The following is a 16,906-nucleotide window of genomic DNA, read 5'->3' on the forward strand; positions in this document are numbered from 1 at the left end:
CCGGCGACGGGCGGAGGGGGGCACGGGCGGGTAGACAGATATATAGATAAATAAATAAATGTATTTATATAGGGACCTCCGGGGGGGGGGGGGAGCGCGGCGCCCGGCCCCGCTGCGCCCCGGAGCCCCCCGCACCCTGCTGCTGCGTCCCGCCCCCACGGCCCGCGCATCCCGCCCGCCCTCAGCTGCACCCCGCATCCTCCCCGCCCCCCCCCATCGCATGCTCGCATGCCCCACGGCCCGCCCCGGCATCCCACAGCACCTGCGTGGGCCCCTCCTGGGCACTCGGCATCCCGCTGCGGCATCCCGCCTCCACGGCCCGCCCGCTTCCTGCCCCACATCCCACCTGCCCCATATCCTGCCTGCCCCCAAACGGCCTGCATCCTGCCCCCCCAGGTACCCTGCATCCTGCCCCCCCCCAGATAGCCTGCATCCTGGCCCCCCCCCCAGGTACCCTGCATCCTGCCCCCCCAGATAGCCTGCATCCTGCCCCCCCCAGGTACCCTGCATCCTGCCCCCTCAGATACCCTGCATCCTGCCCCCCCCCCAGGTACCCTGCATCCTGCCCCCCCAGATAGCCTGCATCCTGGCCCCCCCCCAGGTACCCTGCATCCTGCCCCCCCAGATAGCCTGCATCCTGCCCCCCCCAGGTACCCTGCATCCTGCCCCCCCCCAGATAGCCTGCATCCTGCCCCCTCAGATACCCTGCATCCTGCCCCCACCTCAGATACCCTGCATCCTACCCTCCCAGGTACCCTGCATCCTGCCCCCCCAGGTGCTGTGCATCCTAACCCCCCCTCAGATACCCTGCATCCTACCCTCCCAGGTACCCTGCATCCTGCCCCCCCAGGTGCTGTGCATCCTAACCCCCCCTCAGATACCCTGCATCCTGCCCCCCCCCCAGGTGCTGTGCATCCCACCCCCCCCAGGTACCCTGCATCCTGCCCCAAAGCACCCTATATCTCACCCCATATCCCATTGCACTCCAGCATCCCACCCCCAGGTGCATCCTGCATCCCGCCACATCCAGGCATCCTGCATCCCACCACACCTCGGCATTCCGCATCCCACTGCACCTGGGCATCCCACAGCTTGCATCCCGCTGACCCCAGGCATCCCATATCCTGCATCCCACCATAACTCGGCATTCCACATCCCGATGCACTTGGGCATCCCAATGCACCCAGGCACCCCCCCCCCCCAGGCCCCTCACATCCTGCATCCTGCCACACCTGGGCATCCCCCACCCCGCTGCACGTGGCACTCCACCCCCGGACACCCCACATCCTGCCTCCCTCCTCCCCTGGGCATCCTGCCCCCCCTCCCGGGCATCCCGCATCCCTCCGCACATCGGCATTCCGCATCCCGATGCACCTGGGCATCCCATCCCTGGGCATCCCACATCCCGCCACACCCAGGCACCCCACATCCTGCATCCCACCCCACCCCTCCTGGGCACCCCACATCCTGCATCCCTCCATGCCCAGGCATCCTGCCCCCAGGTGCCCCACAGCCTGCATCCCACTGCACCTGCACATCCTGCCCCCAGGTGCCCCACAGCCTGCATCCTGCTGTGCCCCAGCCGCCCCACATCCTGCATCTTGCTGCACCTGTGCATCCTGCTCCCCCGGGTGCCCCACATCCTCCATCCCTCCATGCTTGGGCATCCTGTCCCCATGTGCCTCACATCCTGCATCCCACTGCACGCTGGCATCCCACTGCACTCCAGCTGCCTCATATCCTGCATCCCACTGCACCTGGGCATCCTGCTCCCAGGCACCCCACATCCTCCATCCCCCCATGCTTGGGCGTCCTGCCCCCATGGGCCTCACATCCTGCATCCCACTGCACTTGCGCATCCTGCCCCTGCGTGCCCCACGTCCTGCATCCTGCTGCACCCTTGGCACCCCACACACCTCCAGCCCCCAGGGCCCCCCAGGACCGGCATTACCCCAAAGGCTGCTGCAGGGAGCTGCCTCCCCTTGAGCTCGAGGGCAGGCACCTGCTCCTGGGGGGGGGGGAGCAATAAAAATAACAAAAAAAGAGAAATAAAGGAAAATACTGCATGGTATTGGGTGTAGCACAGGAGGCCCATGAGCGCCTCATGGGCAAATTCACACATTTCCAAAATATCTCCAATCACAGCAGCCGATGCCTGCACGTTTCTGAGCAAAAGCACCGGCCGGCTCATGTGCGTGTGTGTGGGGGGGGGGGCACAGCCAGGCCGAGGCAGCAGCCTGGAAGGGAGAGAAAGAGAGGGAGAAAGGGGGAGAAAGAAGAAGAAGGGGTGCGGGGAGGGTGGTGCGGGGGCGCTCGGCTGGCCGCGGGCACGCTGCGGGGCGCGTGAGGGCGCCGCGGGAGCCGGCCGGAGGCGAGGCGCTGCCGCAAGCCGCTTTGGGGCCGAACGCCGAGGGATTTGCTAAATAAAGCGCAAATCCGCCGGCGTCATGCCCGGCCGGGGCACGGCAGCGGTAAATCCCGCGGGAGCGGCGGGCTGTTAAACCTCTTACGGCGGCCGGGCGCCTGCGCCGCGCCGGGCGGAGGCGGGCGGCAGCCGGGGCCGGCTCGCGGGCGCGGGGAAAAGCACCCGGCAGCTCAGCGACGGCGACAGCGGCGCGGGGCTGCGCCCTCCCGGCGCCTTCACGGGCCCGCGCCGCCGCGCAGGGAGAGGGAGCCGAGACCAGTTCCAACGCCCGCCCTCGGCTGCAGCCTGCGCCGGGCGGCTGGGGCGCAGGCCGCCTGCGGGCGCCCGGCCCCGCGCACGCCTGGGCGCCCGCGGGCCCTCACCTCCTCCGGCTGGGACACCCTTCTGCAGCAGAAACGCTTATCCCTCTCTGCAGCCTGAGGGTTTCCTGCCAGAGCAGGGTTAAATAAGCCCTTTGAGTTAAAAAAGAAAGAAAAAAACCTTTCTCCCTCAGCTGGACTCACCGGTCACCATGGACACGGACCTCCAGTGGGAGCGTCGCAGCCCGGAGCCATGGGGAGCGTGTGCAGGGGGCTCCAGCTGTGCCCGGCAGCTCCAGCTGTGCCCAGTGGCTCCAGCTGTGCCCAGCAGCTCCGGCTGTGCCCAGCGGCTCCAGCTCTGCAGGGCTGCTCCAGCTGTGCCCAGTGGCTCCAGCTGTGCCCGGCAGCTCCGGCTGTGCCCGGTGGCTCCAGCTGTGTGGGGCGGCTCCGGCTGTGCCCAGTGGCTACAGGTGTGCAGGGCTGGTCCAGCTGTGTTCAGCAGATCCAGCTGTGCCCAGTGGCTCTGCCTGTGCCCAGCGGCTCCAGCTGTGAGGGGCGGCTCTGGCTGTGCCCAGTGGCTCCAGCTGTGTGGGGCGGCTCCGGCTGTGCCCAGTGGCTACAGGTGTGCAGGGCTGGTCCAGCTGTGTCCAGCAGATCCAGCTGTGCCCAGCGGCTCTGCCTGTGCCCAGCGGCTCCAGCTGTGAGGGGGGACTCTGGCTGTGCCCAGTGGCTCCAGCTGTGTGGGGTGGCTCCAGTTGTGCGGGGCGGCTCTGGCTGTGCCCGGCGGCTCCAGCTGTGCCCAGCTGCTCCACCTGTGTGGGGCGGCTCCAGCTGTGCAGGGCATCTCTGGCTGTGCCCGGCGGCTCCAGCTGTGTGGGGCCCATGCAGTGGTTTCAGGCCTCGCCAGATGGTGCTGCACAGCTGCACATGCCGCCAGCCGCCTCTGCCGGGAGGAGCCGGAGCGGCCGGCGGCACCGCGGCCCTGCCGGACCTGCGCGCGCCTTGCGCTGCGGCGGGCGGCCGCTCTCGGCCCGGGCCCGGCGGCGGCTCCCGCGGGGCCGCCAGCAGCACGGGGCTGGGCTCCGGCCCGGGCCGCCGCCGCCGAACCCGGCTGAACGAAAGCAGCGTTAACCCCCCGTTTGTACCGGTATTTGCAATGCCAGCTGTGGCCAGCTCAAACTGCGGCATGGGCGCCTGTTTCCACTGATAAGTTATTGGATGAAACCTCCCATAACAGGAAGCAGCTTCCTGGCAGTGTCTGCTTTGGAAAGATAAATGTGAGCGGCAGCAAGCAAATTGTACCCAGCGTGCGGCAAGGAAATACTGCATCACGGCAGACCACGCCGCAGGCCCGGAGCACACCGCTGCTGCCAGCCGCTAGCAGCAGCCCGGTTACAGCCAATGTAGGCCATGACGACGGCGCGGCCTCGGGATAACAAATAGCTGGGAACGGAGCGAGCCTTGCAGGGGCAGCAGCCCAGATCTTGCCCAGCGTGGTGCCTGCCAGCGCCGGGCGCGCTGCCTTGGGAGCGGGAGCTGGCGCCGTGCGCGGCCGCGTGGTGTGTGCTGGTACGGTGCAGTGCGCCTTGGTGCGACGCACAGCAGCACTGTGCACGCTGGCACGGCGCACACCAGCATGGTGCTGCACCCCGGCACGGTGCACAGCAGCACGGTGCACGCTGCACGGTGCACACTGGTGTGGTGCACACCGGCACGGTGCACACTGCTGTGGTGCACATCGGCACAGTGCACACTGCTGTGGTGCACACTGCATGGTGCACACTGCTGTGGTGCACACTGCACAGTGCATGCTGATGTGGTGCACACCGGCACGGTGCACACTGCATGGTGCACACTGCTGTGGTGCACACTGCACGGTGCATGCTGATGTGGTGCACACCGGCACGGTGCACGCCAGCACACAGGAGAGCCCCCAGCCCAGGGCCGGGGCCAGGGCTGTGCCAGGCGCCGGTGAAGGCAGCCGGTGAAGCCCCTCGCGGGGCCCTGCCAGCGGCCCAGGCCTTGCTGCACGAGCCGCACGACGTGCTGGCGGGCGGCCGGGGGCTCCGCGGCGGGAGCGAAGCCTGCGGTGTGAGCGCCACCGCCTGCGCCGGGGCCGGCGGCGGGGGGGGGGACAGGCACAGAACGGGAGAGAGGAAGGCGGGCGGAAATGGAGGGCGAGGGAGGGCGAGGGAGGGGGCGGCGAAGGCCGAGCGCGCCCAGACCCTGGTGGGCGAAGCCGCCCTGCGGTTCTGCAACGCAGCCGCCCGCGGGAGCAGGGGCAGCCGCCGGCGCCGCGCCGGAGCGCCGACCACCGCCAGCTCCGGCGGAGCCCCGCGCGGCAGCGCAGCGCGTACCGGCGAGACGAACCCTCAAACCAGCCGCCTGGTGCTACCGCGCTCCGGGCGGGCTCGGGGCGCCCTGCCCGAAACGGCGTCGCTGCCGGCCACGGCGGGGGGCCTGTCGGTTTGGCCCAGCGCCAAGGTTACGCGGGCACGTGGTGACGCTTGTGGCTTGCCAGGCGTACCCGGAGAGAAGGAACACGCAACCGGCGAATTTGCCGGAAAAGAGAAATGCAGGCGTTCGTCAGGGGTTGAAAGAAAAAAGCCTGGCACGGTGTCGTGTGAAGCACCCGGGGAAGCGCGGTGCTGCACGCGGCCGCGGCTCGGCTGCGCGGCCAGCTCCGGCTTCTGGTCCAGCGCCGAGGGGCGGCTGCAACGCACACCCGCGGTGCACACCCGTGCTGCACACCCGCGGTGCACACCCGCGCCGCACACCCGCCGCGTGCGCCCCCCATGCACACGCGCAACGCAGGGGCCCGTGGCACCAGCGGCGCCGGCTCCCCGGATCGCTCCGCTCCTCCGACGGCGGCGGCGGCCCCGCGCCCCTCGTCCCACCTCCTCCCCCCCGGCACCCTCTCCAGCAAACTACGGGCGGAGGGGAGGCGCACGCAGCCCGCCGCCTCCGCAGCGGCCCCCAGCCCGCCCCATCCCGCCCCATCCCGTCCCGTCCCGCACGTCGGGGTTTCTCGCGGAGGGGCAGGAGGCAGTGAGCGCGGGCGGCCTCCGAGCGCGGGCGGCCCCCGGAGCCGCGGCCTGCGGGACCCGCGCGCGCCGGCCCGGCGAGGCTGCTGCCAGCCCTGCCGCGGCCCCCGAGCCAGAAACGAGCGCCGCGAGAGCCCGGGGCAGGGTCATGCTCTCGTTTATTCACTTCATATAAAAATCTCTTAAGAATGCATCTGAACACAATATAGAATACTATAACATACATTGTGTGAAACTTTTGAAAACAATAAAATAACCACCTGGAACAACGCGGTGTTCAACAGACATACAAACCCACGGATCATGCACAACTGTGCTATTTTCATTAACTATTTAGTCACAAGTTGGACCAAAAGCTTGAGACGTATTTTACAGACGGGGAGTGACACCAGCGGCGCTGCCTAGCAAGCTCTGTCGGAAGGAGTTTCACAGCACAATTATGACACCGGTTCACATTTTTGCCATGGAAATTCACATTGGGCTGTTTGGCGACTGGACCGTGACATTTAAAAGCCGGCCCGTCCCCCGGGCTTTGCACCGGCGCGGGCCGGCCGCCGGGAACGCCCTGCCGGGGTCCGTATGTCTCCTCCGCTGCGTTCAGGTTCTTTTATTTTATGCAATACAAAAGGTTACAAGAAAAAAAGGCAACTCTTATTCCGAGTTTTCTACTCAATTAACATCACCGCTGACAGGCAATGTTAATTCATATAAATTAATAACTTACAAAACATTACAGTATATACATTACATAATAAATACACTGTTATAAACAGTAATGGAGGTGTTAGAGCTCAAGGCAGTGCAGGAGAGGGACGGTGGACCTAAACCTAGGGAAGGTGAACGATAGGCGGGAGAAACACAAATATCCGAGCGTGCAACTTCCACTGCGCAAAGGAGCGGCGGAGGGGGACCGTGCATCACACACTGCCTCGCTACGCTTGCCGGTACACGTGCTGCGGTGTGCCACGGGAGCAGAACTATCCCTCACCCCGGGCACAACAAAAACAAACCCCGCCGGGGAGAAAATACTGTGATTTCTAGCAAGCAAACGGAGAGGATGCACAATGGCACGCGGTGACTCTGAATGGGGAGAAGCCTACGCAAGGTGCAGGAAGGAAACCGGGAACCCCTTCTGCTGAGTCTGCGGAAGCGAGTAACCGCAATAAAGTGACAGGTATTGCCCACGACAAGAAAAGGAAGACTGCTTCTTTCAACAGGAAGAATCAGAAAAGTATCCATCAATTTGGAAACACTTTGTGTCGCTTTTTATACTAAACTCCGTGTATTTAATAGACTCTTGAAAAGACATGAAAGTGTTTACAAAGAAGGCACACAGGTCTGCAGACAGGTGGTCGGGTGGACAGGTTTTATACGCAGAGCTATTAATCAGTAGTTTCTATCAGTCTAACTGGTATAAATTCCCAAACCTACCGGTATAAAATCTCTCAGTTGTGTGTCGCGTACTGTTCGGTGTCAAGCCAAGCCAGCCCCAGAACACCGCCACGCTTCTCGCTGGCAAGGCTTAAACCACAAGGTAAATCATCTGCTAAGTTCCTGAGCAATCGCTCGCGACGCGATCTTGAACCCTGACTCCAATCTCAAGTAGCTGGGAGGATCTTTCAGCCGGTGGCAGACACAGGCCGAAGATGCAGGCTGCAGGCAGGTCCCACGAGGCTGCTTGCATGCTCATGAAGTGTTTGAGATCCACGTGCACGGGGACGGGACATTATGTGTCGACGGGGGACGTGTCTTCCGTCACGATTTCTATGCCAGCCTCCCTCTGGGACTCCTCTTCCCCCGGGCCAGCCACGCGGAGGCTCGTGCTATTGCTGAAGTAGCCGATGTTGTCGCCTTCCTTCTCCGGCCCGTCTGAGTCTTCTTCCTCGAGGGTGAGTTCGAACTGGAACTTCTCCATGAGGCTCTGGCAGTCCTGGCCGCGCTCCTCCAGCGGCGGCGAGGGGCTCTGAGGTATCATGCTCTGGTACCAGTTCCTGTTGTCCTCCAGAGTGTCCAGGATGTCCTGCGCGTCGGGCTGCACCAGGTCGGCCCACGTCTCCCACAGCGGGTGCACGATGTAGTCGATGAACCCCACCTGCGGAGCACAGGGACACGCGTGCTTGGGGGCGGCGCAGAGCCCCGGCTCGCAGGCGCCCCCAGGCCCGCGCAGACGCCTGCCGCGCCACGCTGCCCGTCGCAGGCCGCCGGAAGGTTGCCCCCTTGTCCGAAACCAACCCCGGGATGAAAGTTTAACGGCAGGCAGGCGCTTCGGGGAAGCCGCTCACGAAGCTGCCAGCCCCATCCCCGGCTCCCTCCGCGGGATTAAGTATCGCCGTAGATGTCTTCTGCTGACCAGCGACTCCACGGCAGCAGCGCAGGAGCCGGGACAAGCTCCCAGGGCAAAGACCGGGAGAACATCCCGAACATCCCAGGGGCTTTGGGAAAGGTCAGCCGCGGCCGTCAGCGCGCGGGCGTTGCGGGCTGCCCGGCGCCGTCCTCGGCGCGGGGCCGAGGAAGCCGTCCCGCGCGGTCAGCGAAGGGCTTCGGGGCACGCGCGAGAGGGGCAATTTGGCAATGAGGTCACCGGTTCCTTAAACGAGCACCCCAAAGAGCTGACCTTCAAATACTCTGATTCAAAGGGGTAATTTCTAGAGGACTCAAACACCCGCCTGCTATTTTCCCATCAGCCCCTTTCTTCCCCGCAGAATGGCAACGCCACCTCCGTCACTGCCGTGCCACGAGCTGGCTACGTTGCCGGCAGACAGCAGCCGTTTTAGGCAATTCCTGTTCTTTTCACATAGCAAAAAATGCTATTTTGAAACCTCCGTGAAGTGCAACCGTGAAACAGAAAATCAGTCGGAGCTCACATGTGGAGCACATGGGCATTTTCCGGCCAAGCCTGGCCAAGGAATTCGTTTCTTGTTAGATTAACGAATAAGACAGATTTTTCCAACAAAATCACCATGCGGTTGAGTGAATAATTTTCAAACCACTTGGCTTAGTCCAAGACGACGTTTGGAAATAATTATCATCAATTTTGTTACTTGTTCAAGCTGAAAAACCTCTCTGATGACTTGTTCAAGTCATTTAAAAACAATGACCAAGACACTATTATATAAAGACTGGAATATGTTCAGGCCAGCATAAATTACTGGCTTCATTACAGACTAACCGGGTGAAATTTTGTGGCCCGTGCTACACAGGTCAGTACAAATCTGACCTTGAACATGTTTAATCTCTGAATCAGAACTAGGGATGAGCCAGTTAATTCTCCAAAAAACAAGAAATAGCCAGAGCTTTTTAAGGTTTATATTGACGTAAATAAGTATTTCTTTGACTTCCCAACACCCCCAGCACACAGAACCTCCTCCAAGCCTCTGGCTTAACCAGCCAGATCAGGCGTCGCAACGCATTTCGGCACGAGGCCGAGTTCCGACCTTCCGTGAAGGAAGGGACGAAAGGAAAGGGAAGGGAAATGCACCTCGTCTCCACGAGCGACTGACCGCGCCGCTCGAGGAGGCTGCCGCGGCTAGGCGTTTCTAGCGAGGGCACGATACCAGCAGGTCTAGGAGGTGCTAATGAAGAACGAAGGAGGAGGTTGTCGGCTGAGAAGGCAGAAGAGGCCTGGGAGAAGGGGACACCAGAATGACACTTCTCAAGCCTAGGGAAGGGGACGGAACCAACTAACCTCGGAAAAGAGACACAAATAGGGCGGGACAAACTCGCATTTGGAAATGAGGAGAAGCCAAGGGGTAAATAAAGGTGTCTGAATAGCCTAGTGAGTGCAGACGAGCTTCGGGCACAGCTGGATGTCAGGGTCAATCAGAGCCAACCCTCTGAACAGCTGGCTCTTTGCCTAATTGCATTAGAGAAAGCAGATGAATTTTGTCTCTGTTTTAAAAATATGAACTTAGGCAACAGAAAAATGCAGCTGAAGGCCAATTACCTGCGATTTTTCCACTGACGCTGTGTGTTTGTCACACATTGGACTGATTTCCATTCCTCTTTCACGTTCCTTGTCTCCCTGCTGGAAGAACTCCTCCATGATTCTGTCCGTCCACTGCCGGTACAACTCCAGAGACTTCGTGGGATTACTCAAGTCCGCACAATGTACCATGTTTCGGAGAACCTGCAATTACATTAATTGAAAAAAAATCATAAAATTAAAATGGAAAAAGAGGACAATTTCACGCTATATGTGCTTGCTTAATTCAGAACATTTTAACCACAGGACTTGTATATTATGCATCATTCTGTAAAAATATTAACATTATAAAATAATATCCAAATATGAGACCAGCCACTAGGGTCTGCCTTAATAGTAAAATCTGTGCTATATTATGTTCAGATGACTCGATACCTAACACACATAGTGTTAGACTAACTACATCATATGGGTTTGTGCTTGAATGCAGGTGCTTCCCACCATTCAAAATTTATTTTCATGTCCTCATATGGTTTAATGCTCCTACTTTATTAAATGAGTAATATCCCTTTCACACAAATAAAATGTGTCCGGTTAACTGTGGCTGAAAGGATTTAGACAGCAATAGAGTGACCTGTCTTAACATCAGCAGTTTTAAATAAAGAGGTTTCTGCTGTGAGTTTGTTGTTAAAAACTGGCCATCAAGGTACACCTCGTGCTACTAACCAAGTAGCCTGCTCCAGCACTGCTTGGCCATTTCTGTAAAAGAAGGACTAGATTACATATAGAGCACAGATTGTTTACCACTGTTTCAACTCAGTACAAGAGCTGCGGGCTGCTTTACGCAGCCTTCTTCACAGTCTTGCTATTTTTTTTTTTTCCGTAAGACAAACTGTCACAAAATGGGAGAAAGCAGGAAGGAAATTCAAGAGCCCCCAAACACTCAGCTTCAGACATTAACCTCAGAAGAATTTGCATCTTTGCAGTTGCACACTCTAGTGTTACGAACACAATCCCCTAACACTCTAGCATTACAAACACTATCCCATTTAGACCACCTCGGGTTTTTTCTTTTTTGGTTTCTGTGATGCAGAACAGAAGAAAATATGAAGCCTATCGACCTTGCATGATTGCTCAAATATCACCATTGGCTTTTGCTACATTTGGCCCACTTAAAAGCCACAGCAAAAACAGGAACATGGTTTCCCAATACTGCACAAAACGTGCAGGCTGCTCTCACGGTGCAGGAAGGTGCCGGCAGTACCTGTATTCTGTCAGTGTAGTTATCCAGCAGGAGCACCCCGGAGCTGGTCACCTTCTTCGTTTCCACCATGGTCTTCAGGTCAGCTAGCAGGCTCATGTGCTTGGACATATCTGTTGCTAATACCTTTGCAGAAGTGAAAACATGATCTTAAGTACGGGCAGCCGCACAGAGGAACTAGTGTTTTGTTTCAGAGGAGCAGCGGTTTGTGCAGGTCAGAACACACAGGCGTAATTCATACCATGTCAATCACCATCTTCCTGAGGGTCTGCCGCTGCTTCTTGGTGAGGTTCTGGAAGATGTCGCAGTGCTCTTCCTGAAGCAGCTTGAAACCCACGGCAAGATGGTGGTTCTCCAGAACAGACTCGTCGTTGTACATCAGGGCTAGCTCTGAATCTAGCAAAGACACGTAGATATGCGGGTTCACTGGGGAAACGTGCTTTTGAACAGGAACCTCATACTGGGTACTGAGATGTCTATCTGTACGCAGTTCATCAGGGCACGGTTTCTTTTGTTTCGGTTAGGCCAAGAGTGTGTGGTTGCCCAATCTGAGCACTTACGTATATTATATAAACAGCCCTTTGCTCAGTTCTAATGAACAAAATAGTACCCAGTTCGCTTAGCTACAGGCTTCAAACTCACTGACAACAGAAAGCTACAGCCTGCAAAGATGCTTTCCAAACAGAACAATACCCACATTTTGGAATCAAGATACGGGCTTAGCCCGTTGCAGAGCAACACACAATATTTAGCGTTATTGTTGTCAATAGCAATAGAAACATAAAATATATCCTGCATTATTTGTCCATTATTAATGATAAAACTTGCACTCAGGACTGGAAGGACTTATTATGCATTAGTAAGGAATGATATCCTCAAGATTCAAGGTCACTTTGTAAATTGTACTGCAATAGCTTCCTTTGTTTTGATAGGAATTTAATTACTGATTCATTTCAAAATGTGTAACTAGTTTACTGCATAATATTTTGAGAAAGTAATACAAAAGTCTTTTTTTGTGACCTCACTGTAATGGAAAATGTGTCGCAGATAGATTAAGTTATTGTTGTGTCTGAAACAGAACTTACTTGTATTAATTAGAAATTGATTGGAGACACCAGGGTGATCCACATCATGAATTGCAGCTGCAAAAATTGCAGCAAGGATTTCCAAATCAGTGAAGACGGCCTAAAAAAAAAAAAAAAAAAAAAAAGTCATTTTCTCTCTCAACAGCTTGGGAGGCTGATTTAGAAAAACAAATGCTTTGTGCTTTTAAATTAGTTTTTTGAGGACCAAGCAGTTACTCAAAAGAGTCTGTGAGCAGCATGTGCACCTTCAGATGGGACAGAGACTAAAGACAAGCTGCTGCTGACACATCTTCATGGTGACTTCCCTGGCAGTGAACTGAACGCTCAAAGGGGAGTCAGCGCGCTGCATTTTCCGCAAGGCTGAGTGCTGCAGGGGACAGGCTCAGCCTAAGACTCTTCTCCTGTGCTCACAGACAGTCCAGCATTTTTTAACAGCCGTTCAAACCATCCCCCACGAACACATGAGGAAGCCCAGCGCGAAGCCCTTAGCTCAGGGCAGGGTAACTCACATCCAGCGCCGGGGTAGACAGCAGGACATGGGTGGACTGGGCCACGTCGGCCGCGTGCAGGCTGTTGTGGTACGCTACGTCGGAGTGGTAGTGGTCTTCCAAAGTCATCATGTACGTCACAAACGTGTCCGACGAGATCTTGAACGTTTTCAGCAGATCCCTCTCCTGCACGGTAAACGTTCAGAGTATATATATGTATCAAATACGGATGTGTCACCGCAGAAGGCAGCAATACAGAAAGGAATTAGAAATCGTAATAGTGTTGCAGAGAAAGAGCACATGGGATCACAGAATCACTAACCTGAAATATAGCATACATAATGCAGGTGAGGGGCCTGTTGTGGGAATACCTTGCGACATTAAATATGTTGAGACCCCACTTATTCAGATCTTCCAGTTCCTTTTGAAACAACAAAGAAAACAGTTAAAACGTTTTAACATATGTACATATTTTTCAAGACATTTCTGCATTTATCACTTTCACTAAGTCTTTTCCAATTTCCAAGAGTTAGAAAAAATGAGAATTAAACCTTAATTGTTGGTAATTACATAAGTGCATGAGCACACATACTTATGAGAGCACAGGAACATCGAGTAACTGTGAAGGGCTGATGTCAAATCACTCGTACAAGGAGAACACATTTCACTGTGCGACAGGAGAATATTTGTTATATATATGTACTCCTGGGGAGCAGAAAAAAGGGCCCTCCTGGAACGAAGGCCTCGCAGCCACTCGTTGCACTCGGTGCTTTTAGATGGACCTGTATTTCATAATTATTCTCCTTAGCCTTCACCTCAGTTTTTACTATTTTAACAGCGTTTTCAAGGACTGCATACGCTTAAGAATATGCTGTTAGGGTCTAACACCACTAAGTACAATATCTGCAAGAGTCACATCCCTTAGGGGATACAGATTCTGACTTTACAAATGGGGCAGTTGATCCAGTCTATTCCCTGCTTCAGGATAATCCTGACTCTCCTCCTCAGCATCAGCACAGATACCAGCCGCTGGACCCTAAGAGTCTGCCCTACCTTGGCCAGATGGTCTTCCTTTTCTGTTTTCACACCAAATCGGGAAATGCTGGTGTTATTTAAGCTTGAACTATGCATTAATTTTTTCACTCCACTGATCTGTGTCATGAGCTGCTGTTTCTTCTTCTTCTCTCTGTCCTTCTGCGTGGGCGAAGGGATCTCCACATCGTTCTGCTTGTCTGGGGGCAGAGGGGAAAAGGGTCAGCGGCGCTCGCAGAGGCGCCCGCTGCGAGCCCCGCTCAAGCACCCGCCCCAGGGGACCGTCATCGCCGCCGACCGGACGGTCCTGCGGGCCTGCGTGCTTCCGCAGGGGCCTTCTCCAACGCGGGGGCTGCGCCGAGCACGGCTCAGCGCGGCAGAGCAGCGCAGCTCCGCTGGCCCTCGGCAGGCAGGCAGCCGCCCCGAGCTCTGCCCGCCGCCCTCCTCCCGCGCTGCACCGCCCTCCCTGGCAGGCTCCACACCACTCACGTCTGCTTACGTTTAAAGGTCTCAGTTGCATTTACTAACTACTTTCAGCAAAATAAAATATACATTCTAACAACACATCTGTCCTCAGTAAAGCACTAAGTATTTTCCGATTCACGCTACTGGTATCTATCAGGGCCAAGCTCTTCTCCGTACTCCGGCTCTCAAAACATCAACCCAGCTACAAATCGGTGTCATCGATTTATTAAAGGTTTGCCCTATATAACACATCTATCTACTAAAAAAAGTAACACATGATTCACGGGGCATGTTTCTACTGTCAAGCGTGTCTAGAGATTGCAGCAATACCAGCACATAGCAAAGAGGTACCTGCTGGGGTAGAGCTTGGCTGCGGAAATGCGTTTTAAAAAATAGTCCATCCACACAGGCTAGTCACTGCCTTCACAAGCGATTTATTTACCGGATTAACATGGAGAAGCAGCGGCTCATTACTGGCACATTAGCCGTATTTCATGAACCTTTAAAGTAGGCTGCTATGATCTCTTTGCACCTTTGCAGATCTGAGGAGCTCTGGACGGATGAGGCATTGGTTGTTTTCCCTTAGCTTAATTACAAATCCCTGAAATAAGAACTAGCAGTGTGCCTGCAACGCTGCAATTAAGGAGGAAGCCGTTATTCACAGCAACAGGCACGCTGCCGTCGGGGGTGCTTCCCCGCGCGCGGCCGCCGAGCAGCAGGGCTTCCCGGCTACCATCTCCCTAGCTATGACTAACGCTAAGGCACCACGAAACGGGGATTCTCAGCCGCACACCTCCGATCTGTTCACCGGGGACCCTCGCAGACTCGTGCGTCCTGCGACGAACCCCTCTGACGTACGGGGGGTTCCCGGGAGTTACTCCCGTAGGCGTTACTCTCACCCTTAGCCTCCGGGGAGAACATAGAGATCACAAAGTAGCCAAAATCCTTGGAGAAAGGGACAACGGTACAGCTGCAGCCTACGTAATTTTGTTCCGTGTAGAGCACAGAGTAGCACTTCTATATGCTAACACAGAAAGCGGTATAATGTGTTAACATGGCTAAATACGCCAACGAAACAACCGTAACTTTGAACCGGAGTTTTCCTAGCGCTTAGCAGGTAGGCAACGGAGCACGCTGGCTGCTTTCGACAGCCAGCAACGAACGGGCACGCGGGGGCTTCTCTGCCTCCGGCGCCGGCGCGGGCTCCCTGGGCCCTGCGGACCCCGGCGGCGCCGAGGGCACGCGTGCCAGGGCCGCGCGGCTCCGTCGCTTTTGGGAGGGGGCCAACAGCAAGCCCCCAGCTTCTCGCTTCGCCCGCGACGCAGACCTAGAGGCGCCGTCCTCGGCCCCCGAGCGGAGGCTGCGGCGGGCGGCCGCGAGCACGCCGGGCCCCCGCGGCGGCAGGGACCGCCGGCGCCCCGCGCGGGCACCGGGCGCCTCACCGGGGCCGCCGGCGCCGGCACCACCGGCCTGCGCCACGGCTCTGCCTTAAGCTTCGCTTCGAAAGGAGAACGGGCACAAATTCCCAAATGCACAGCAAATGGCACCCTTCCTCCTTAGCGCACTTTGTAAATGCAGAGAGCCCAGTCCTGGAAACACCTGACTTCTTAACTCAACGCACGGCAGCAATCCTGCCAGCTCCGACGCGCCTCGCGGCAGGCGGGACGCTCCTTCTGTAAGCACTTCTGGAGGGGGCCCCGGCTCGGCAGCGAAAGGGAGCGAGCGGCTGCAGAGGTTGGGAGAGGCCCGCGGGGAGGGCCGGCGGCGCGGGGCCGCCCGCCGCGCGCTGCAGCGCCTTACCCAGGAAGGTGTTGGAAATGTACTCGGACACCTGGTTGCCGGAGCGGCTCATCTCGGAGAGGTGGGTCAGCTCCCGGTTCAGCATCCGCTTGAACTGCGGGGGGAAGCACACACACACACAGAGCGCGTTTTCCAGGGTGCTCTTCCGAATTAACCCGGCTTCGACCGAATCGCAAGTGCCCAAAGCAAAAATTAAGGAGATACTTGGAACAGAGTCAGCAACATACTGTTTAATTTAGATGCTATTCAGCACCATTGTGACTAGATATTTCTGTTCAATATATTAAACTATAGAATGACTTTCCTCCAAAGATACATATTAGTTTTCACTGTAACAAATGAGAAGATAATGTTTCAGGTAATTTAGCTGAACCATCAAAGTCTGTTACTAGTTTAATTCTACATCCTACAACCTTATTTTGTTCACTATTTCAAAACATAAGTTTGCTCCATTTTGAAGCATGCAAGTAAAAAATAATTGCATATAACAGAGGAAAAATATGCCATAAGCCTGAAGACATGCTTGGATTATTACAGTAAAATGCTGGATTTAAGCACTTTTTCACCCAGACATACACAATATGATCCTCCCGATTTTCTAATCACGTATTTTTATTGCAGTATCATTTTATCCTGCAAAAAAACGAATTGCCAAATGGGAAAAAATAATTCACACACATGTACGCTGCAGAGGTAGCACACACAGGTTAGTGCCTTGCCACACAGCACGTATAAATAACCACTTAGAGAGCATGTTTTCTTTATAGGGATTTTATCCAAGAAACGCAGTGCGCAAGCAGCCATGCACGGCCCTCCGGGATTTAACCCACCTCGATGTAGCCCCAGGACACGGAGAGCAGAGCGTTTGCCTCAGGCGCTTTGGAGGGCTCGGCGCCGCCGCCCACGCAAGGCAGGAGGGACGCGGGGCGGGAGCGCCGGTGCCGGCGGCGGTGCCGGTGCCGGTGCCGGGCCGCCGCGCTCTCCCCGTCCCCGGCGGCGCAGCGGGCCCCCGCGACCGCCGCCGCTCGCTTTCCGAGGGGCTGCCGGCGCCGCCGACGCTGCCGTCTTTTCGCAAGGGGGGTTAA

At 56.8% G+C, this 16,906-nt stretch overlaps 1 protein-coding gene across 3 annotated transcripts in view; it reads right to left on the reverse strand.

The window, feature by feature from the left end:
- Window positions 1-5,909: 5,909 nt before the first annotated feature.
- Window positions 5,910-16,906, reverse strand: part of PDE4B (phosphodiesterase 4B) — a 168,838-nt gene continuing 157,841 nt past the window's right edge. For all 3 annotated transcript variants that reach the window (XM_062581005.1, XM_062581006.1, XM_062581007.1), the window contains 9 exons: window positions 15,822-15,915; window positions 13,578-13,756; window positions 12,847-12,945; window positions 12,546-12,710; window positions 12,037-12,136; window positions 11,193-11,347; window positions 10,955-11,077; window positions 9,712-9,894; window positions 5,910-7,860 (listed from right to left, as the gene is read on the reverse strand). In XM_062581005.1, the coding sequence (XP_062436989.1) occupies window positions 7,495-7,860; window positions 9,712-9,894; window positions 10,955-11,077; window positions 11,193-11,347; window positions 12,037-12,136; window positions 12,546-12,710; window positions 12,847-12,945; window positions 13,578-13,756; window positions 15,822-15,915 (1,464 nt within the window). In that variant the 3' untranslated portion in view covers window positions 5,910-7,494. The remainder of the gene's footprint in view (window positions 7,861-9,711; window positions 9,895-10,954; window positions 11,078-11,192; window positions 11,348-12,036; window positions 12,137-12,545; window positions 12,711-12,846; window positions 12,946-13,577; window positions 13,757-15,821; window positions 15,916-16,906) is intronic.

The sequence above is a fragment of the Rhea pennata genome, chromosome 8 (genome assembly GCF_028389875.1).
Source record: "Rhea pennata isolate bPtePen1 chromosome 8, bPtePen1.pri, whole genome shotgun sequence".
Taxonomy (NCBI): domain Eukaryota; kingdom Metazoa; phylum Chordata; class Aves; order Rheiformes; family Rheidae; genus Rhea; species Rhea pennata.